This window comes from Pseudophryne corroboree, chromosome 1 (assembly GCF_028390025.1).
Source record: "Pseudophryne corroboree isolate aPseCor3 chromosome 1, aPseCor3.hap2, whole genome shotgun sequence".
Classification (NCBI taxonomy): domain Eukaryota; kingdom Metazoa; phylum Chordata; class Amphibia; order Anura; family Myobatrachidae; genus Pseudophryne; species Pseudophryne corroboree.
The window spans coordinates 1,080,427,684-1,080,451,894 of NC_086444.1; the positions used below are offsets into that span (position 1 = coordinate 1,080,427,684).

At 47.1% G+C, this 24,211-nt stretch overlaps 1 protein-coding gene and 1 non-coding gene across 3 annotated transcripts in view; one reads left to right on the forward strand and one right to left on the reverse strand.

Annotated features, from left to right (window-relative positions):
* Positions 1–24,211, reverse strand: part of UCHL1 (ubiquitin C-terminal hydrolase L1) — an 84,422-nt gene that overhangs the window by 6,519 nt on the left and 53,692 nt on the right. For both annotated transcript variants that reach the window (XM_063921018.1, XM_063921020.1), the window contains 3 exons: positions 1,599–1,646; positions 1,303–1,369; positions 134–192 (listed from right to left, as the gene is read on the reverse strand). In XM_063921018.1, coding sequence (XP_063777088.1) covers positions 134–192; positions 1,303–1,369; positions 1,599–1,646 — 174 coding nt within the window. The remainder of the gene's footprint in view (positions 1–133; positions 193–1,302; positions 1,370–1,598; positions 1,647–24,211) is intronic.
* LOC134961543 (U5 spliceosomal RNA) lies at positions 7,923–8,037 on the forward strand. The gene has a single exon (XR_010187926.1). It is a non-coding gene; the product is annotated as a U5 spliceosomal RNA (small nuclear RNA).

Consider the following 24,211-nt stretch of genomic DNA (forward strand, 5'->3'; position numbering starts at 1 on the left):
ATGCAAACGTTATAAGACCTGAAGTGTGGTACAACAGCATACCAGATCTACATATTACTTCCCAAGCCTAACCGTTGTACTATATTGAGTAGTTTGTTCATGCCAAGATTACAACCCTGTTCAGTTACAGTACCTTCAGGAAGGATTTCTCAGAGGTAGAACCATGATCAATTGGTTGTGGAGTTAACCCATCTGCAAGAGACATAGGTCACAAGGTTTATTGATAGCCAAACTGTTGGTTCTGTAACACGTTTTGTTCAACTACAGAATAGCAAAGAGCACAAGCTTCATCTTATGTTAAAGATGCCTTAACTGTTAAGTGCCTTCTATATGTGCGACCACTCAAAATGTGCACTAGGACATTGATGTGCTGTGTGAGCATGCTGTATTTATACTTGGCCAGGGGATAGGAAAATATGGCTCGTTAGTGACTACATAAGCACAGCTGTAACAGTGAGCAATCTATAGTGCAGCTACGTGTAGGATAGTGCTATTATGAATGGGTTCACTACGATATGCCGGCGGTCGGGCTCCCGGCGACCAGCATACCGGCGCAGACTGCCCGACAGTGTGGCGAGCACAAATGAGCCCCTTGCGGGCTCGCTGCGCTCATCACGGGATCGGTGGCGCGCCACACTATTTTATTCTCCCTCCAGGGGGGTCGTGGACCCCGAGGGAGAATAAGTGTCGGTATGCCGGCTGTCGGGCTCCCGGCGCTGGTATGCTGGTCGCCGGGAGCCCGACCGCCGGCATACTGAAGACCACCCATTATGAATAACTCTGGATAAATCTACACACCAATTAGCCACTCTATGTATGGCCAGACCCCACAACTGAATGGGCATTTCAAGTTTGACCTTGCTGGCTATTCATGTGGCACTGCATGCCAGGTGGTCATGCGTAAACCAGCAGATGCGTCTACATGATATCAGCATTGCTGGTGCTGCATGTCAGACCAGATTATGTCTGAATGGCAATGCCAAGACAGTCTGTACAAACCCGCTGATGTGCTAGAGATACATGGTTTGTCAGCTGTATGACCAGTATATTGCATAGTGTACCCAGCATGTGTTGGCACTTCAGTCAAGTGTGAGGTACTGGCAGCAGAATTCCTAGAATGTGACAGATTGTACCTTAGGACAGGTACCTAGAGAACAAGACTTGTTATGGCATATGCCCCACTATGTCTTGTAGGCTATATATATGCCATCACTGCTGACATTAGAAGTGCTAGGTTGTGTCATGTCCCTTAGATGTTATCCATATTTATGATATACAGGTAACGGAACAGTCATTACTCACCAAGCTCATACAGATGTCCATTCACAGCCGTGAACACTACGAAGTGGAAGTGTACGTCATCGTCTACCTGCACAGACAAACCTTATACAGTTAGACATGTAGCACATAATACCGCACAAGGCAAGTACTCCAGTCAGAAGTAGTTACATGTAGCTAAAGTCAGGTTTGCACCACTACAGTTTACTGGTCAAGTCAAGCAACAGAGGAGATTGTGAACCCCCAGTGTAGCCAACTTGTAAGCTCCACTGTCAGTGTAGTCCTTTACAATTCTGTTGTGGTAACTTGTATAGACTTACCCTGCACTGACCCTCAGCTGCAACAGAGTTGTGTGCAGAACGTAGGGCCTGGAAGACACAGAACATTATAGCACACATTCCATAAAAAAGCCACTAGATTAATGCAGAGCTAGAAAAGCATGGTGGTGTTCTACACAAGTGGCTCCGACTAATGACAACTTGAAGACAAAATGTTTAAGAGCCAGTAAAGTGCAATTTTAGACTTCACTGTTCCTTTCCAGTCCATGTGTGATATCACATGATAAGTCTCAAGACCAACCTGTCCTAAAGTTGGGTACACACTAGGCTGATCATTTTAATAGTGTGACCCCCCTACATATACAAAGCTAAAGTATATGTTTAATGGATCAGGCTGTTTAAAGAGATTTATGGCAAGACTTACCATTGTTAAATCTTTCTGCGAGGTACACTGGTTTCCACAGGGAACATCAGGGTGTAGAGTTGAATCAAGGCACCAACAGGCTAAAGCTTTGACTGTTCCCAAGATGCACTGCCTCCAGGCACTGGAGCTCAGTTTTGTTAACCAGTCCAATGCAGTAGCAGGTAAAAGACTGTAGCGGTCAGTCACATAGAACCATTCTCACATCAGGAGAAGGGACTAGTGGCTAATGCCATACAAACCCAAAGAAGCTAAGTGCATCAGGGTGGGTGCCCTGTGGAAACCAGTGTACCTCGCAGAGAGATTTAACAATGGTAAGTCTTACCATAAATCTCCTTTTCTGCAGCAGGATACATTGGTATTCCACAGGAAACATTGGGGGGGGGGGGGGGGGGGGGGAGAAGAGATGTCCTAAAGCAGTTTCTTATGGGAGGGGACGCACTGTAGCAGGCACGAGAACCTGGCGTCCAAAGGAGGAGGAAGTGTCAAAGGCATAGAACCCGATTAGTGTGTTCAGGAGGACCACGTAGCCACCCAAGAAGGTCCAGACTGGAGTAGAATGGGCCTTGATAGCAGGAGCTGGAAGGCCAGCCTATACATAAGCATGTGCAATCAGCATTCTAATCCATCTGGCCAAGGTCTGCTTATTCACATGCCAGCCACATTTGTTTTTCACAAATTACAAGAATCTGATCGAGGCAGTCCTTTCCACATATGGAGAGCTTGTACCACATCCAAAGACCGCTCTTTGGAGGACAAACCAGGAGAGAAAGGCCAGAACCACAATCTTTTGGTTAAGGTGGAAAGATGACACCACCTTAGGTAGATAACCAGAGTGAGTTCTAAGAACTGCCCGGTCAGTGAAAAGTCAGAAAGGGTGGACGTCAGGACAAAGCACTTAAGTCCGACACCCTCCTAGCAGAGGCAATAGTAAACAGAAAAATGACCTTAAGTGTAAAGCATTTAGGGTCCACAGACTCAAGGTTCAAATGGAGACTCTTGAAGGGTGTTGTCTGTACTTGTCCTGCCTCTGATACGGAACAGGACTGTTCAAGAGTCAAAGCATTGAACACTGCCTGCAAATCCAGAATGTTTATTGGGAGGAGAAATTCCTCCCTGGTCCACCGACCCTGGAGAGTGTTCCAGCACTGCACCCCAGAATGGACGGGCCTTGCTCAACTGCTGGTCCTTAAGCCACCAGGTCAGCGACAGACAAACCTCTGGAGTCAAGGAGATCATTTGACACTATCCAGTGAGGCAGGTCATCCCATTTGTAAAGGAATAGGTGGGAATGAAATTGAGCGTACTCTGCCACGTTGAAAGTAAGACACCATGATGTCTAGTACTTGCATCACTGAGTGTATCGACACTCTTGGACAAGGGGTAGGGGGAAGCATCCGATTCTGTCCTGAAGTTTCAGGACCTTCTCTGGAGACAAACGTTGGTTGTGCGTGTCCAGTAATGCCCCCAGGTGCACCATGCTCTGAGCAGGGACTAGTGAGGATTTTCTAGTTGATGAGCCACCCGTGGGCTTGTAGGAATTGGACTGTCCGTTCCAGATGACTAAGGAGAACTTCTGGGGAGTTTGCCAGGATCAACAAGTCATCCAGATATGGCAGGATCCAGGTACCCTGATGGTGGAGAAGGGCTGTCATGACCTTGGTGAAGATCTGAGTTGCCGTGGTCAGTCTGAAAAGCAAAGGCTTCGAACTGATAAGTTTTCCCGTAGCAAACTGTAGATATTGCTGATGAGACATGGCAATAGGCATGTGTAGGTAAGCATCCTGTATATCCAGGGATACCATATAGTCCTTGGGTTCCAAGGCCAGTACAATAGAGCGCAGAGTTTCCATACAGAGTTTGGACATCTCACAAATTTGTTCAAAGATTTGAGGTGGAGTATAGGCCAGGAGCCATTTGGCTTCAGAACTAGAAACCGCATCGAACAGTATTCCCTGCCTCCGAGACAGAGGCACCATCACTCCTGTATCAAGGAGGGATTGGACAACCAAGTGTAGAGTTTGTGCTTTTAATGTATCCGAAGGGATAACTGTTGAGCAAAGCTGGTGATGGGGGGGGGGGGGGGGGGGAGGAGGAATGTGTCTTGAAAGATTGTACCCGTGAAGTACCACTTCCTGCACCCAGGCATCTGCAGTAGTCTTTAACCATACCTGGGCAAACTGTAGAAGTCAGCCTCCCATCCTGGGGTCCCCCAGGGGGAGGGCTGCCCCATCATGCAGCAGGCTGATGGGTGGCCCAAGAATGTCTAGGTTTGGGCTTAGAACACTTGGAAGTGCAAGTCCATCTCGGGTACACCTGAGCCTTTGCTTTACCTGGAGGTAAACAGGAACGAGTAGTACTCTTAGCCTTCAGAGCCGAAGGATTAGTACTTGGGAGAAAACGTAGTCTTGGTAGATGCCAAGTCGGTCACAATCTTGTTCGGATCTCCAAATAGTATATCTCCCTTAAAAAGGGAGTACCTCCAAGGTCTGCTTAGACTCCAGGTCCACCGACCAGGACTGTAACCCCAGAATCTGGCGAGCCAGGATAGATGTAGTAGAAGCCTTGGCTGCCATAATGCCTGTATCAGAGGCCACCTCCTGAATATTGTGGGAGGCTGTGGTAATATAGGATAGATATTTTCTTTATCATCCACTAGGGGTCACTGGAGTACTCTTGGGATATGGACGGGCGTAGCCGAACAAGGGCACTGAATATTTAAATTTAGGACCCTCCCCCCCCTCCATATCCCCGAGTACCTCAGTGTACGACCTCAGTGTTTTTTCGGTGCTCACAGCACGAACAAGGCTTGTGGTATATCCACACTTGGATTTTTATTTTTAAAAGCCCGTCACAGCCAGGAGGAGAGCTGAAAACTGGACGGTGCTTACAGTAAGAAGCCCCGTCACAGCCAGGATGGAAGCCCCGTCACAATCTGGACGGAGCTTACAGAAGAAGGTATGGTGAGGGGGTCAGGGCGGTCAGCTCACGCTGCCGCCCTGCTGTGTGAGTGTTAACTGTACAGGGCGCCGCTGACGGGTCCCGCTGAAGCAATGAAGTTCCACCTGATAGTGGTTAGAATGAGAAAGGTTCTCCTTACATTATACGCGCAGAGCGGCCGCACGTCACTCAGACGCCGGCCGCTCTCACTGCTCTGAGGGCCCGCCACCACTACGCAGCGCCGACTCCTTGGCTGAACTAAGCAGAGCGGCCGCACGTCACTCAGACGCCGGCCGCTCTCACTGCTCTGATGCGGCACCGCTATGCCGCACTCTCCGGGCGCTCTCACTGCTCTGATGCGGCACCGCTATGCCGCACTCTCCGGGCGCTCATCTAAACAGAGCGGCCGCACGTCACTCAGACGCCGGCCGCTCTCACTGCTCGGATGGCCCGGCACGCCGCCGACACTCTCCTGTGTACTAAAGAGCGGCCGCACGTCACTCAAGGACGCCGGCCACTCTCCCAGTGAAACACCGCAGACACAGGGAGACTGTGTACTGCTGAAAGAAGGAGCTTCCGGTCGGCTCCCCGGCGCTAGATACAGGCTCTCCTGCTCTCCCTGCACCCGATCCCCGTACGCTGCAGGTAACATGGGGATGCAGGGGGGGGGGGGGGGAGGGGGAATAATACCCATAGCAGCAGCAAAGGCTGCATGGGTTCAAGCAGCGCAGCACTTTAAACAATGTACACTGTGTACTGTGATATACAGCACGTTTTATATATATATAATATATAATAAAGCTTTTGCTGGCATAACTGTCTATAATATCAGTATGAACTGATTATATGTGTAAACACTTTGTATATATATATAATATATATATGAGGCTTTGGCTGGCAATAGGTTATCAGTGGCATAACCTATTGCACGTTTAACCAAGTTTTCTGTTATTTTTGGTTAAGGTTGCAAAATAAATACACTGCAGGCAGTGCTCATATTATTTGACTAAATGCATATATTTTACTGTATCCTACAACTGGGTTATAACTGTATATAAGCATAGTAACTGTATAATAGGCTATTAAGCCTATATATATTAAAACTGCAGCAGGTAAACTGTACTGTGATTTTCTGTGAAAGCATGGCATGACGGCCATTTTAATCATTGCTGGTTTTCCAGTTATAATTCTAGACTATACACCTCTAATCCACAAGGAGGCGCAGGGGTGTTAGTGGGAATTTTTACTTCAGGATAATTCTAGAACATTCCTGCCCTACATCGTTAAGCCACCAGAAGGCGCAGGGGTGTTAGTAGGAATTTGGTTCGGGTTTCATGCCCATGTGAACTGCTTTTCACATAAAGAACAATTTAGTTTCCTAATAAATATGCTGTTCAGCAATATATATATATAGAGATATATGCCATATAATAATGTTATTAAGGCGTGCAAGTGTCTGTCTGTTGCCTATTATGATGTCTGTCTACATAGCAAATAAGGCTCTAGTGCAGACTAAAAATGTTAACATTGGCAATTCAAATTAAAACAGCGGTAATCGGAGTCTCAGAATAACTCCGCCAGCGCTAACAAAAGACAGTCTTTCCAAAGTGACAATTTTCCTTTGGGTACCAGAGTGTTTATTTCACTAGTCTTATAATTTAATGCACGATTCTATGTCAAATCTCACACCGATAACTACAAGTGAGAAGTGTACATTAGTCCAGCATTCAGATAGTGCGGGGTTTTGGAAAACATTATAAAAACCACAGATACATTTGGGTCACTAGAATCTATGTATGGAACCATGCCGATCACTGTTAAAAGAAGCTGCAAAGTATATCTGTAAAGCTTCTGCTAACGCCGGTTATTTTCATTGTCGCTAGTTAAGTGCGACAAGACCAGAGCTTGTTTGCTCCTAAATTTGATATATGTGTAACGCCATTTTATCCCTTTAGGATATTCTGCCATTAGCGCATACAATACTTGTAACGGCGTTTTATTCCTTTATAAGAAACAGTCACGCCTTGTAACGACAGGACGTTACAGTCAGCAAGCCAGTGGTTTAATGACCTCTTTTACAATTGTGGAAGCGCGTCTTTACATGTTACATTTGCGAGGTTTCAGGACTTCAACTCATACATGTCTCAGCTATTTACAGCTTAAAGTACAAAACTGCCTCTGTCGAACGGTTTGGCAGGTTGTCATTTAGTCTTTGCTGGTTTATAAACCAGGCAGTAGTACGCCAACAGAGTCAGAGTTATTTATTCACCTCTGTTTTAGCAAGACCAAACAGCTCTGTCGCAATATCAAAAGTCATTTACTACAGTAGAAAATGGATTTTCTGCGGTTAGTATTTGCTTATTGGAGCCACAAAATTTGCATAATTGCATTTGATCTTGACAATGCGTATTTACCCAGTCCGGTATGTTCATCACAGGTTCTAGCGTTTGCAAATCGCCACAACCATTAACCATTTCATATCTACCGTTGCTTATCGCTTTGGGTATTTACCAAAGTGATGTTGGGATGATAGCTCATCTCACATAAGAACTCTGTCTCAACAAAGTTCCTCTAACTTGCGCTACTAAGGTATACTGCGGTAGCAGATCAAGTTCGAAAACAATCGCATCTAATTCCGTCTAAACGATGTCAATGCCTAGGTAAGATGATAAATACGGTAAATCAAAGACTTTTACCTACTACACCAGCAATAACAAATGTACGTCTAGTAATTAGTGCAAAACACGCACACTAGCGGTACATTGGTGTATTCACCTATTAAGAATAAAGATGTGTTTTCAATTTAGTTCACCACCCTTCACTCGCGTTTCCCACAGAGGGAAAAGGGTGCATATACTCTGGACGACAGTCGCAGAGGGTCAGGATTTGTAGTTAAAATCAGCGACAAAGGTTCTAAAACACGACAGATTGCTGTCGATAAAGGTCCTAGAACTCTGTGCATTTTACAATGCAATACATGATTCGCTTTCAGTCTGACCAGGTATATACTCTATTTTCTCTTCAGAACGAATAAATCTTTCGCCTTTTACTAAAGATTTCTGTGGAGAGGAACAACCATGAGTTTCAGGTAAATGTTTGATGCCTGTCTCACGCTGGCCTTAAGCAGTCAAACAAGGCAACGGCAGTTGCATACACAACAACCAGTGAGAACCAAGAAGCCGCATGGTAATGCGGCATGTGACTCAAATCCTCAATGGCTCAGAACACCATTATGTGAAAATGTCAAGAGATCATTACGTGAGTGGACATCTGTTAGACAGAGGATCTCACCCGTCAGAATTTGGATCCTGAAAACTGGACATTAAATCCAGAGGTGTTTCATAGGTGAGTCCACAGAAGGGGGTTACCCTCAAGTATACATGATGGCATCTCGCCACAATTACAAAAGCTCAGTATGTGTACAAAACAGATCACAAGGGCAGTGGCGGTGGAGTCTCTCACATTCATGTGGTCATTCATCATCGTGTATCTGGCTCCACCAGTTTCCGCTGCTCTCTCTGTTGTCAAAACGGCTCATAAGACAGTTGTCACAGTCATACTGGTGGTAGCTCATGGGTTTCGGAGAAGTTTGCTTCTCGAATTTTCAAGGAATACTTGCACACGATCTTGGCCCGCTCATAATACGTCCAACCTGTTACATCAGGGAACGTTAGTTTACCCATAGTTACCTATGTACCTATTATCTAGGTACCGCAGCTGCGGTTGACGGGGTGAGGGTGCAGACCGCCCTCTTAAGAAATTGAGCATTACAGTATCGGTTATACTAACCATGTTACGAAATAGTAAGCCGTTTAAGGCAGCTCATTTTTACAAAATTTCGTGTGCTTACATAGGTTGTAAACCTCAGAAGTTTCCAACATCATCCTTCAAGTAACCCGTATTCTGTTAAACGGGGTGGGATGGAAAACTGCGTTGATCTGCACGAAGAGTGCAGGTATCTGTGTGGTAAACTTATTTTCAAAGACGTTTGCCTCTATTGGCGTCTGTACACATCTTTCTACAAGGTGTCATCAAAGTTCACACTCTATTTATCCCACCTACAGCGCCAGGCGACTTGAAGTTGGGTTCAGATTTCTTACAGTTTTCATATTTTGAACCCTTTCAACAAATGGGAATTAAGTTTCTCACTTTGGAAAACAATTTTCTTATAGCCTTGGCTTCGGCAAGGGTTTTGTTTTCATATTTGGGTGCCTTGTATTCCAAGCCACCGTATTTGAGTTTTCTCATGACAAAGCAGATCTTCGGACGAATCACGCTTTCGTATTCTTCACATCAATATACCAATAGGGGTTCCTGTGTGGACAGCACATTCTAGAATTCTGAATGTGGTACACGCATTACGCGTTTATATATGTCCCGAACGTCAACAGTATGTGATATAAATACGTTGTTTGTTCTCTATGATACTGCCAACTGGGGTTAGCCAGTTTCTTAGCAGACATTATCCAGTTGGGTAATAATAATGACTACAAGTCAGGTTTACTTTAAGGCTAAGTTACAATCGCCTACGTCAGTAATAGCTCATGCCACAGGTTCTGTGGGAATGTCAGACCCAGTGGGTCGTGGAGTGTCTAAAACGCGGCTATATAGCCTTCATGTGCACCATGTTTGTGCACGTTTACACGTTATAAATGGTGGCGCCATCAGCATTTAGCTTTGGGCTGCCTACTGTTACAAGTATCAAACAGCTCTCCCGCCCACGAGGGAAGCTTTGGTACGTCCCAAGAGTACTCCAGTGACCCCTAGTGGATGATAAAGAAAATAGGATTTTGGTACTTACCAGGTAAATCCTTTTCTTTGAATCCATAGGGGGCACTGGACGCCCACCCAGAGCAGTTTTACCTGGGTTGTGTTAAGCTCAAGGGAGCTTAGGGTAACAAGTTTTACTTCATTGATATTAAGCTCAAAGGAGCTTATGGTAACACATTTTCACCGATTGGTTCAAATTATAAAGTTCTATCGGTTATGGTGTCAACTGTTTAGTTGACAGTAAGGTTATGGGTCAACATTGTGTTGTCCGTTATGTTATAGGTATTCTCCATTGTCAACCTCTCTATATCGTTCCTGTTCGCTCAGTAAAAAACACTGAGGTCGTACACTGAGGTACTCGGGGATATGGAGGGGGGGGGAGGGTCCTAAATTTAAATATTCAGTGCCCTTGTTCGGCTACGCCCGTCCATATCCCAAGAGTACTCCAGTGCCCCCTATGGATTCAAAGAAAAGGATTTACCTGGTAAGTACCAAAATCCTATTTTCTGGCAGTGTCATAAAAACAGGTAGCTCTTCCTCAATTGCTTGAACCCATGTGTCAATACCTTTTGCAGCCCAAGAGGCTGCCATAGTGGGTCTATGTACACCACCTGTAAGACTAAGTAGACTTCAAGCAACCCTCCACGCGCTTATCCATCGGTTCCTTCAAAGAGGAGACAGGCAGAGTAAACTATACCACAAGATGGGCTACATGCAAGTCCACTGGTGGAGGGGTTTCCCACTTGTTACTCAACTCTGCAGATAGGATAATGACCTAGCATCTTTAGACAGGGCAAATAATTTTCTGGAAAAGACCAGGATTCCTGACATGTCAATTAAATGGTCAGAATGTGGCAAGACTAATTTAGTAACCTTCTGATGTTTGAACTTATCAGGTTTCTTAGACGTACATCAGGAGGGTCATTCTGATAACCGATCTGAAGAATCAGCTTGATGGCCTACACTAGGTCAAGATAAACCTGTGTTGTAGAATCTTCATCAGAAGCAGCAGTATCAGCATCTGATGGATCAGTATGTTCCCCATCCAAATCGTAACAATCTGAAATATTTGCTTGCGAGTAAGAAATTGCCCACTTAGATGACCCTTTGGTCCCTGTAGGGGAGAGTTAGGTTTTTGTTTAACCAAGGACTGATTTAATTGCTGTAACTGGGTTGACAGTATCCACCCATGGTGGATTACCTACAGTATGTGGCTGTAATGGCATAGGAGGTCCCACAGGGGGTGCAAGTCTTGTTACAAGCGTAGTCCACATATTTGAAGATGCAGCCCAAGGTGGATCTGCCACAGGTGCAGCAGAACACCCAGTACCTGAACCCTCAGCAGAAATAATTTCTCCAGGTAAATAAGTGGTGCCAGCACTGCATGATACAGGAGCGTCTGCAGATTTCCCACCCTGTGTAGCGGACATTGGGACTGTAGCCTTAGGGTGCATCAGTACACTGTTGCCAGACAAAAACAATACCCCCTAAGATATATGTGACTGCACTTAGAGCACAAACAGGATTTAAGTGGTATGAGGTGACTGAAACAGTGAATACAAACCAGTATATCCTGTTGAACACTATATGGTATACGAGACCCTGACACTTAGACCCCCCAGGGTATAGAATATAGTGATAGCAATATGTGTGATACAGAATAGAATCCACACAGCAGCTATAGGCACACAGTCACAGGTACAATGCAGAAAAATAAGATTTTACTTACAGATAAATCTATTTCTCGTAGTCCGTAGTGGATGCTGGGGACTCCGTCAGGACCATGGGGATTAGCGGCTCCGCAGGAGACTGGGCACAAAGTAAAAGCTTTAGGACTAGCTGGTGTGCACTGGCTCCTCCCCCTATGACCCTCCTCCAAGCCTCGGTTAGGATACTGTGCCCGGACGAGCGTACACAATAAGGAAGGATTTTGAATCCCGGGTAAGACTCATTACCAGCCACACCAATCACACCGTACAACTTGTGATCTGAACCCAGTTAACAGCATGATAACAGAAGGAGCCTCTGAAAAGATGGCTCACAACAACAACCCGATTTTTGTAACAATAACTATGTACAAGTAATGCAGACAATCCGCACTTGGGATGGGCGCCCAGCATCCACTACGGACTATGAGAAATAGAATTATCGGTAAGTAAATTCTTATTTTCTCCAACGTCCTAGTGGATGCTGGGGACTCCAAAAGGACCATGGGGATTATACCAAAGCTCCCAAACGGGCGGGAGTGCGCGGATGACTCTGCAGCACCGAATGAGAGAACTCCAGGTCCTCCTCAGCCAGGGTATCAAATTTGTAGAATTTAGCAAACGTGTTTGCCCCTGACCAAGTAGCTGCTCGGCAAAGTTGTAAAGCCGAGACCCCTCGGGCAGCCGCCCAAGATGAGCCCACTTTCCGTGTGGAATGGGCTTTTACAGATTTTGGCTGTGGCAGGCCTGCCACAGAATGTGCAAGCTGAATTGTACTACAAATCCAACGAGCAATCGTCTGCTTAGAAGCAGGAACACCCAGCTTGTTGGGTGCATACAGGATAAACAGCGAGTCAGATTTTCTGACTCCAGCCATCCTGGAAACATATTTTCAGGGCCCCGACTACGTCCAGCAACTTGGAATCCTCCAAGTCCCTAGTAGCCGCAGGCACCACAATAAGTTGGTTTAAGTGAAATGCTGAAACCACCTTAGGGAGAAATTGAGGACGAGTCCTCAATTCTGCCCTGTCCGTATGAAAAATTAGGTAAGGGCTTTTATAGGATAAAGCCGCCAATTCTGATACACGCCTGGCTGAAGCCAGGGCTAACAGCATTACCACTTTCCAAGTGAGATATTTCAAGTCCACAGTGGTGAGTGGTTCAAACCAATGTGATTTTAGGAATCCCAACACTACATTGAGATCCCAAGGTGCCACAAAAGGAGGCTGTATATGCAGTACTCCCTTGACAAACGTCTGAACTTCAGGTACAGAAGCTAGTTCTTTTTGGAAGAATATCGACAGGGCCGAAATTTGAACCTTAATGGACCCTAATTTGAGGCCCATAGACAGTCCTGTTTGCAGGAAATGCAGGAATCGACCCAGTTGAAATTCCTCCGTAGGGGCCTTCCTGGCCTCGCACCACGCAACATATTTACGCCAAATACGGTGATAATGTTGTACGGTTACATCCTTCCTGGCTTTGATCAGGGTAGGGATGACTTCATCCGGAATGCCTTTTTTCTTCAGGATCCGGCGTTCAACCGCCATGCCGTCAAATGCAGCCGCGGTAAGTCTTGGAACAGACAGGGTCCTTGTTGGAGCAGGTCCCTTCTTAGAGGTAGAGGCTACGGACCCTCCGTGAGCATCTCTTGAAGTTCCGGTTACCAAGTCCTTCTTGGCCAATCCGGAGCCACGAATATAGTGCTTACTCCTCTCCATCTTATCAATCTCAGTACCTTGGGTATGAGAGGCAGAGGAGGGAACACATACACTGACTGGTACACCCACAGTGTTACCAGAGCGTCTACAGCTATTGCCTGAGGGTCCCTTGACCTGGCGCAATACCTGTCGAGTTTTTTCCCAACGGTTTATAATCATGTGGAAGACTTCTGGGTGAAGTCCCCACTCTCCCGGGTGGAGGTCGTGCTGAGGAAGTCTGCTTTCCAGTTGTCCACTCCCGGAATGAATACTGCTGACAGTGCTATCCCATGATTTTCCGCCCAGCGAAGAATCCTTGCAGCTTCTGTCATTGCCCTTCTGCTTCTTGTGCCACCCTGTCTGTTTAGAGTGGGTGACTGCCGTGATGTTGTCCGACTGGATCAACACCGGCTGTCCTTGAAGCAGAGGTCTTGCTAAGCTTAGAGCATTGTAAATGTCCTTTAGCTTCAGGATATTTATGTGAAGTGATGTCTCCAGGCTTGACCATAAGTCCCGGATATTCCTTCCCTGTGTGACTGCTCCCCAGCCTCGCAGGCTGGCATCCGTGGTTACCAGGACCCAGTCCTGAATGCCGAATCTGCGGCCCTCTAGAAGATGAGCACTCTGCAACCACCACAGGAGGGACACCCCTGTCCTTGGTGACAGGGTTATCCGCTGATGCATCTGAAGATGCGACCCGGACCATTTGTCCAGCAGGTCCCACTGGAAAGTTCTTGCGTGGAATCTGCCGAATGGGATTGCTTCGTAGGAAGCCACCATTTTACCCAGAACCCTTGTGCATTGATGCACTGAGACTTGGCTCGGTTTGAGGAGGTTCCTGACTAGCTCTGATAACTCCCTGGCTTTCTCCTCCGGGAGAAACACCTTTTTCTGGACTGTGTCCAGGATCATCCCTAGGAACAGAAGACACGTCGTCGGAACCAGCTGCGATTTTGGAATATTGAGAATCCAATCGTGCTGCCGCAACACTACCTGAGATAGTGCTACACCGACCTCCAACTGTTCCCTGGATCTTACCCTTATCAGGGAATCGTCCAAGTAAGGGATAACTAAAATTCCCTTCCTTCGAAGGAATATCATCATTTCGGCCATTACCTTGGTAAAGACCCGGGGTGCCGTGGACCATCCCTACGGCAGCGTCTGAACTGATAGTGACAGTTCTGTACCATAAACCTGAGGTACCCTTGGTGAGAAGGGTAAATTTTGACATGAAGGTAAGCATCCTTGATGTCCCGAGACATCATGTAGTCCCCTTCTTCCAGGTTCGCAATCACTGCTCTGAGTGACTCAATCTTGAATTTGAACCTCTGTATGTAAGTGTTCAAAGATTTTAGATTTTAGCATCGGTCTCACCGAGCCGTCTGGCTTCGGTACCACAATAGTGTGGAATAATACCCCGTTCCCTGTTGCAGGAGGGGTACCTTGATCACCTGCTGGGAATACAGCTTGTGAATGGCTTCCAAAACTGCCTCCCTGTCAGAGGGAGACGTCGGTAAAGTCGACTTTTGGAAACGGCGAGGGGGAGACGTCTCGAATTCCAATATGTACCCCTGAGATATTACCTGAAGGATCCAGGGGTCTACTTGCGAGTGAGCCCACTGAAATTCATTGAGAACGGGCCCCCACCGTGCCTGAGCTTGTAAAGCCCTAGCGTCATACTGAGGGCTTGGCAGAGGCGGGAAAGCCGTTTCTGTTCCTGGGAACTGGCTGATCTCTGCAGCCTTTTTCCTCTCCCTCTGTCACGAGCAGAAAAGAGGAACCTTTTGTCCGCTTGCCAACAAAAGACTGCGCCTGATAATACGGCGTCTTATTTTGAGAGGCGACCTGGGGTACAAACGTGGATTTCCCAGCTGTTGCCGTGGCCACCAGGTCTAAAAGACAGACCCCAAATGTCCCCTTTCAAAGGCAATACTTCCAATTGGAATCCGCATCACCTGACCATTTTACTGGTAGAATTGGACAACGCACTTATACTTGATGCCAGTCGGCAATTATTCCGCTGTGCATCATGCATATATAGAAATGCATCTTTTAAATGCTCTATAGGCAATAATATACTATCCTTATCTAGGATATCAATATTTCCAGTCAGGGAATCCGACCAAGCCAACCCAGCACTGCACCTCCAGGCTGAGGCGATAGCTGGTCGCAGTATAACACCAGTATGTGTGTAAATACCTTTTTTTTTTTTTTTTGGATACCCTCCTGCTTTCTATCAGCAGGATCCCTGAGGGCGGCCATCTCATGAGAGGGTAGAGCCCTTGTTCTTACAAGCGTGTGAGCGCCTTATCCCCCCTAGGGGGTGTTTCCCAATGCATCCTAACCTCTGGCGGGAAAGGGTATGCAGCCAATACTTTAAGAAATTATTAATTATCGGGGGGAAACCCACGCATCACACACCTCATTTTATTTCTCAGATTCAGGAAAACTACAGGTAGTTTTTCCCTCACCGAACATAATACCCCTTTTTTGGTGGTACTCTTATTATCAGAAATGTATAAAACATTTTCCATTTCTCAATCATGTAACGTGTGGCCCTACTGGAAATCACGGTTGTCTCTTCACCGTCGACACAGGAGTCAGTATCCGTGTCGGCGTCTGTATCTGCCATCTGCCTGACGGCCTATGAGACGTCTGGACAGGCACAAGCTGAGTAGCCGGCTGTCTCATGTCAACCACTGTCTTTTATACAGAGCTGACACTGTCACGTAATTTTCAACAGTACATCCACTCAGGTGTCGACCCCCTAGGGGGTGACATCACTGTTACAGACACTCTGCTCCGTCTCCACATCATTTTTCTCCTCATACATGTCGACACAAACGTACCAACACACACACAGGGAATGCTCCGATAGAGGACAGGACCCACTTAACCCCTTGGGGAGACAGAGGGAGTTTGCCAGCACACACCAGAGCGCTATATATGCATAGGGACAACCTTACAATAAGTGTCTATCCCTTATAGCTGCTTATATCTGTTATTTTGCCAAATAAGTGCCCCCCCTCTCTTTTTTACCCTGTTTCTGTAGTTGCAGGATGCAGGGGAGATTCTGGGAGCCTTCCTACCAGCGGAGCTGTGTGGGAAAAATGGCGCTGTGTGCTGAGGAGATAGGCCCCGCCCCCTTCACGGCGGGCTCTTCTCCCGCTTTTTTCTGGAAAACTGGCAGGGGTTAAATACATCCATATAGCCCAGGAGCTATATGAGATGTATTTTTCTGCCAAATAAGGTAAATTCATTGCTTCCCAGGACGCCCCCCCCCAGCGTCCTGCACCCTCAGTGACCGGAGTGTGAAGTGTGCTGAGAGCAATGGCGCACAGCTGCAGTGCTGTGCGCTACCTTATGAAGACAGGAAAGTCTTCTGCCGCCGATTTATGGACCTCTTCTTGCTTCAGCATCTGTAAGGGGGCAGGCGGCGCGGCTCCGGGACCCATCCATGGCTGGGCCTGTGATCGTCCCTCTGGAGCGAATGTCCAGTAACCTAAGAAACCCAATCCACTCTGCACGCAGGTGAGTTCGTTTCTCTCCCCTTAGTCCCTCGATGCAGTGAGCCTGTTGCCAGCAGGTCTCACTGAAAATAAAAAAACCTATTTAAACTTTTACTCTAAGCAGCTCAGGAGAGCCACCTAGATTGCACCCTTCTCGTTCGGGCACAAAATCTTAACTGAGGCTTGGAGGAGGGTCATAGGGGGAGGAGCCAGTGCACACCAGCTAGTCCTAAAGCTTTTACTTTGTGCCCAGTCTCCTGCGGAGCCGCTATTCCCCATGGTCCTTTCGGAGTCCCCAGCATCCACTAGGACGTTAGAGAAATTACATATAACAAAACTGCACTGGACTAGTAATACATATAGAAGAGTTTTATACAGATAATGCAAAGTAGACACTGGATGTATATCACAGAATACTTGTACTAAATACTCATACAGCAGTACACTTGTTCTTAACCAACGCTGTCTAAATGACATGTAGACTACTTAAGTGTCCTGTAAATGTACAGCACTGATAAGACAGGGGGCTTTACAGAGGAGACTGCCCAGCAGTCCCAGGATCAGCGCAGCTCTGAAAATGGCAACCAAATGCCGACTGAGTGATGCAGCTCCAGGGCAGGAACACCTGCTGTAGATGGCGCTGGGGTAGGGGCTTCAGGTCAGCGCCTTATCCCCTCTGCTGGACTCCACCACTGGGTACTATGGAGCCTATAATAAATAAGATTTTACTTACCGATAAATCTATTTCTCGTAGTCCGTAGTGGATGCTGGGACTCCGTCAGGACCATGGGGATTATACCAAAGCTCCCAAACGGGCGGGAGAGTGCGGATGACTCTGCAGCACCGAATGAGAGAACTCCAGGTCCTCTTTAGCCAGGGTATCAAATTTGTAGAATTTTACAAACGTGTTCTCCCCCGACCACGTAGCTGCTCGGCAGAGTTGTAATGCCGAGACCCCTCGGGCAGCCGCCCAGGATGAGCCCACCTTCCTTGTGGAATGGGCCTTGACAGATTTAGGCTGTGGCAGGCCTGCCACAGAATGTGCAAGTTGAAATGTGCTACAAATCCAACGAGCAATCGTCTGCTTAGAAGCAAGAGCACCCAGTTTGTTGGGTGCATACAGGATAACAGCAAGTCAGTTTTCCCGACTCCAGCCGTCCTGGAAACCTATATTTTCAGGGCCCTGACAACATCTAGCAACTTGGAGTCCTCCAAGTCCCTAGTAGCCGCAGGTACCACAATAAGCTGGTTCAGGTGAAACGCTGACACCACCTTAGGAAGAAACTGGGGACGAGTCCGCAGCTCTGCCCTGTCCGAATGGACAATCAGATATGGCTTTTGTGAGACAAAGCCGCCAATTCTGACACTCGCCTGGCCGAGGCCAGGGCCAACAGCATGGTCACTTTTCATGTGAGATATTTCAAATCCACAGATTTGAGCGGTTTAAAATGTGATTTGAGGAATCCCAGAACTACGTTGAGATCCCAACAGTGCCACTGGAGGCACAAAAAGGGGGTTGTATATGCAATACTCCCTTGACAAACTTCTGGACTTCAGGAACTGAAGCCAATTCTTTCTGGAAGAAAATTGACAGGGCCGAAATTTGAACCTTAATGGACCCCAATTTGAGGCCCATAGACACTCCTGTTTGCAGGAAATGCAGGAATCGACCGAGTTGAAATTTCTTCGTGGGGCCTTCCTGGCCTCACACCACGCAACATATTTTCGCCACATGTGGTGATAATGTTTTGCGGTCACCTCCTTCCTGGCTTTGACCAGGGTAGGAATGACCTCTTCCGGAATGCCTTTTTCCCTTAGGATCTGGCGTTCCACCGCCATGCCGTCAAACGCAGCCGCGGTAAGTCTTGGAACAGACCTGGTACTTGCTGAAGCAAGTCCCTTCTTAGCGGCAGAGGCCATGAGTCCTCTGTGAGCATTTCTTGAAGTTCCGGGTGCCACGTCCTTCTTGGCCAATCCGGAGCCACGAGTATAGTTCTTACTCCTCTACGTCTTATAATTCTCAGTACCTTGGTTATGAGAAGCAGAGGAGGGAACACATACACCGACTGGTACACCCACAGTGTTACCAGAACGTCCACAGATATTGCTTGAGGGTCTCTTGACCTGGCGCAATACCTGTCCAGTTTTTTGTTCAGGCGGGACGCCATCATGTCCACCTTTGGTCTTTCCCAACGGTTCACAATCATGTGGAATACTTCCCGATGAAGTCCCCACTCTCCCGGGTGGAGGTCGTGCCTGCTGAGGAAGTCTGCTTCCCAGTTGTCCACTCCCGGAATGAACACTGCTGACAGTGCCATCACATGATTTTTCGCCCAGCGAAGAATCCTTGCAGTTTCTGCCATTGCCCTCCTGCTTCTTGTGCCGCCCTGTCTGTTTACGTGGGCGACTGCCGTGATGTTGTCCCACTGGATCAATACCGGCTGACCTTGAAGCAGAGGTCTTGCTAAGCTTAGAACATTGTAAATTGCCCTTAGCTCCAGTATATTTATGTGGAGAGAAGTCTCCAGACTTGATCACACTCCCTGGAAATTTTTTTCCCTGTGTGACTGCTCCCCAGCCTCTCAGGCTGGCATCCGTGGTCAGCAGGACCCAGTCCTGAATGCCGAATCTGCGGCGCTTTAGTAGATGAGCACTCTGCAGCCACCGCAGAAGAAACACCCTTGTCCTTGGAGACAGGGTTATCCGCTGATGCATCTGAAGATGCGATCCGGACCATTTTTACAGCAGATCCCACTGAAAAGTTCTTGCGTGAAATCTACCGAATGGAATCGCTTCGTAAGAAGCCACCATTTTTCCCAGGACCCTTGTGCAATGATGCACTGACACTTTTCCTGGTTTTAGGAGGTTCCTGACTAGCTCGGATAACTCCCTGGCTTTCTTCTCCGGGAGAAACACCTTTTTCTAGACTGTGTCCAGAATCATCCCTAGGAACAGCAGACGTATCGTCGGAAACAGCTGCGGTTTTGGAATATTTAGAATCCACCCGTGCTGTCGTAGAACTACTTGAGATAGTGCTACTCCGACCTCCAACTGTTCTCTGGACCTTGCCCCTATCAGGAGATCGTCCATTTTCTTTGAAGAAGAATCATTTCGGCCATTACCTTGGTAAGGACCCGGGGTGCCGTGGACAATCCAACCGGCAGCGTCTGAAACTGATCGTGACAGTTCTGTACCACGAACCTGAGGTACCCTTGGTGAGAAGGGCAAATTGGGACATGGAGGTAAGCATCCCTGATGTCCCGGGACACCATATAGTCCCCTTCTTCCTGGTTCGCTATCACTGCTCTGAGTGACTCCATCTTGATTTGAACCTTTGTATGTAAGTGTTCAACTATTTCAGATTTAGAATAGGTCTCACCGAGCCGTCTGGCTTCAGTACCACAATATAGTGTGGAATAATACCCCTTTCCTTGTTGTAGGAGGGGTACTTTGATTATCACCTGCTGGGAATACAGCTTGTAAATTGTTTCCACTACTGCCTCCCTGTTGGAGGGAGACGTTGGTAAAGCAGACTTCAGGAACCTGCGAGGGGGAGACGTCTCGAATTTCCAATCTGTACCCCTGGGATACTACTTGTAGGATCCAGGGGTCCACTTGCGAGTGAGCCCACTGCGTGCTGAAACTCTTGAGACGACCCCCCCCACCGCACCTGAGTCCGCTTGTACGGCCCCAGCGTCATGCTGAGGACTTGGCAGAAGCGGTGGAGGGCTTCTGTTTCTGGGAATGGGCTGCCTGCTGCAGTCTTCTTCCCTTTCCTCTATCCCATGGCAGATATGACTGGCCTTTTGCCCGCTTGCCCTTATGGGGACGAAAGGACTGAGGCTGAAAAGACGTTGTCTTTTTCTCCTTTATACGGCAATACTTCCATGTGCCGTTTGGAATCTGCATCACCTGACCACTGTCGTGTCCATAAACATCGTCTGGCAGATATGGACATCGCACTTACTCTTGATGCCAGAGTGCAAATATCCCTCTGTGCATCTCGCATATATAGAAATGCATCCTTTAAATGCTCTATAGTCAATAAAATACTGTCCCTGTCAAGGGTATCAATATTTTCAGTCAGGGAATCCGACCAAGCCACCCCAGCGCTGCACATCCAGGCTGAGGCGATCGCTGGTCGCAGTATAACACCAGTATGTGTGTATATACTTTTTAGGATATTTTTCAGCCTCCTATCAGCTGGCTCCTTGAGGGCGGCCCTATCTGGAGACGGTACCGCCACTTGTTTTGATAAGCGTGTGAGCGCCTTATCCACCCTAAGGGGTGTTTCCCAACGCGCCCTAACTTCTGGCGGGAAAGGGTATACCGCCAATAATTTTCTATCGGGGGAAACCCACGCATCATCACACACTTCATTTAATTTATCCGATTCAGGAAAAACTACAGGTAGCTTTTTCACACTCCACATAATACCCTTTTTTGTGGTACTTGTAGTATCAGAAATATGTAACACCTCCTTCATTGCCCTTAACAAGTAACGTGTGGCCCTAAAGGAAAATACATTTGTTTCTTCACCGTCGACACTGGAGTCAGTGTCTGTGTCGACCGACTGAGGTAAAAGGACGTTTTAACGCCCCTGACGGTGTTTGAGACGCCTGGACAGGTACTAATTGGTTTGCCGGCCGTCTCATGTCGTCAACCGACCTTGCAGCGTGTTGACATTATCACGTAATTCCTTAAATAAGCCATCCATTCCGGTGTCGACTCCCTAGAGAGTGACACCACCATTACAGGCAATTGCTCCGCCTCCTCACCAACATCGTCCTCATACATGTCGACACACGTACCGACACAGCACACACACAGGGAATGCTCTGATAGAGGACAGGACCCCACTAGCCCTTTGGGGAGACAGAGGGAGAGTTTGCCAGCACACACCAAAAACGCTATAATTATACAGGGACAACAACCTTTATATAAGTGTTTTTCCCTTATAGCATTTTAATATATATATATATATATATATATATATATATATATATATATATATATATATATAGCCAAATAAGTGCCCCCCCCTCTCTGTTTTAACCCTGTTTCTGTAGTGCAGTGCAGGGGAGAGCCTGGGAGCCTTCCCACCAGCATTTCTGTGAGGGAAAATGGCGCTGTGTGCTGAGGAGAATAGGCCCCGCCCCCTTTTCGGCGGGCTTCTTCTCCCGTTTTTCTGAGACCTGGCAGGGGTTAAATACATCCATATAGCCCCCAGGGGCTATATGTGATGTATTTTTAGCCAGAATAAGGTACTATCATTGCTGCCCAGGGCGCCCCCCCCAGCGCCCTGCACCCTCAGTGACCGCTGCTATGAAGTGTGCTGACAACAATGGCGCACAGCTGCAGTGCTGTGCGCTACCTTATGAAGACTGAAAAGTCTTCTGCCGCCGGTTTCTGGACCTCTTCACTTTTCGGCATCTGCAAGGGGGTCGGCGGCGCGGCTCCGGGACGAACCCCAGGGTGAGACCTGTGTTCCGACTCCCTCTGGAGCTAATGGTGTCCAGTAGCCTAAGAAGCCAATCCATCCTGCACGCAGGTGAGTTCACTTCTCTCCCCTAAGTCCCTCGATGCAGTGAGCCTGTTGCCAGCAGGACTCACTGAAAATAAAAAAACCTAACAAAACTTTTACTCTAAGCAGCTCTTTAGGAGAGCCACCTAGATTGCACCCTTCTCGGCCGGGCACAAAAATCTAACTGAGGCTTGGAGGAGGGTCATAGGGGGAGGAGCCAGTGCACACCACCTGATCCTAAAGCTTTTACTTTTGTGCCCTGTCTCCTGCGGAGCCGCTATTCCCCATGGTCCTGATGGAGTCCCCAGCATCCACTAGGACGTCAGAGAAAATGGCTTTTAGTAAATCTGACCTGTGCTTCCTGCCCTGGTGGATAATAGGATTTTGGTACTTACCAGGTAAATCCTTTTCTTTGAATCCATAGGGGGCACTGGAGTACTCTTGGGATATGGACGGGCGTAGCCGAACAAAGGCACTGAATATTCAAATTTAGGACTCTCCCCCCCTCCATATCCCCAAGTACCTCAGTGTACTTTGCCAGTGTTTTTTACTGAGCGAACAGGATATAAAGGTTGACAATGGAGAATACCTATAACATAACGGACAACAACAATGTTGACCCATAACCATATTGTCAACTAAACAGTTGACACCATAACCGATAGCCCTTTATAATTTGAACCCATCGGTGAAAATGTGTTACCATAAGCTCCTCTGAGCTTAATATCAATTACGTAAAATTTGTTACCCTAAGCTCCCTTGAGCTTAAAACAACCCAGGTAAAACTGCTCTGGGTGGGCGTCCAGTGCCCCCTATGGATTCAAAGAAAAGGATTTACCTGGTAAGTACCAAAATCCTATTTTCTTTATCATCCACTAGGGGTCACTGGAGTACTCTTGGGACGTACCAAAGCTTCCCTCGTGGCGGGAGAGCTGTTTGATACTTGTAACAGTAGGCAGCCAAAGCTAGATGCTGATGGCTTCACCATTCATATGTAAAAGTGCACAAACGTGGTGCACTGAAGGCTATGTAGCCGCGTAGTAGACGCTCCACGACCCGCTGGGTCTGACATTCCCACAGAACCTGTGGGATGAACTATTACTGACGTAGGCGATTGTAACTTAGCCGTAACGTAAGCCTGACTTGTAGTCATTATTATTATCCAACTGGATAATGTCTGCTGAGAAACTGGCTAACCCCAGTTTGCAGTATCATATAGAACAAACAACGTATTCATATCACGTACTGTAGTCGTTTGGTACATATATAAACGCGTAACGCTTGTACCACATTCAGAATTTTAGAATGTGCTGTCCCCACAGGAACCACTATTGGTATATTGATGTGAAGAATACGAAAGCGGTTTTCGTCCGAAGATCTGCTTTGTCATGAGAAAACTCAAATACGGTGGCTTGGAATACAAGGCACCCAAATATGAAAACAAAATCCTTGCCGAAGCACCCTTGCCGAAGCCAAGGCTAGAAGAAAAATGTTTTCCAAAGTGAGAAACTTAATCCCCATTTGTTGAAAGGGTTCCAAAATATGAAACTAAGAAAATCTGAACCCAACCTGAAATCGCCTGGCGCTGTAGGTGGGATAAATAGAGTCTGAACTTTGGTGACCCCTTGTAGAAAGATGTTTACAGACGCAACTAGAGGCAAACGCTTTGAAAATAAGTTTACCACACAGATACCTGCACTCTTAGTGCAGATGAACGCAGTTTTCCATCCCATCCCGTTTAACAGAATACGGGTAACTTGAAGGATGATGTTGGAAACTTCCGAAGTTTACAACTTATGTAAGCACACGAAAAATTTTAAAATTTTTAATAATGAGCTGCCTTAAGCGGCTTACTATTTCGTAACATGGTTGGTATAACCGATACTGTAATGCTCTATTTTTTTTTTTTTTTTTTTTTTTAAAAAGGGCGGTCTGAACCCTCACCCCGTCAACCGCAGCTGCGGTACATAGATAATAGGTACCTAGGTAACTATGGGTAAAAGAACGTTCCCTGATGTAACAGGTTGGACGTATTATGAGCGGGCCAAGATCGTGTGCAAGTATTCCTTGAAAATTCGAGAAGCA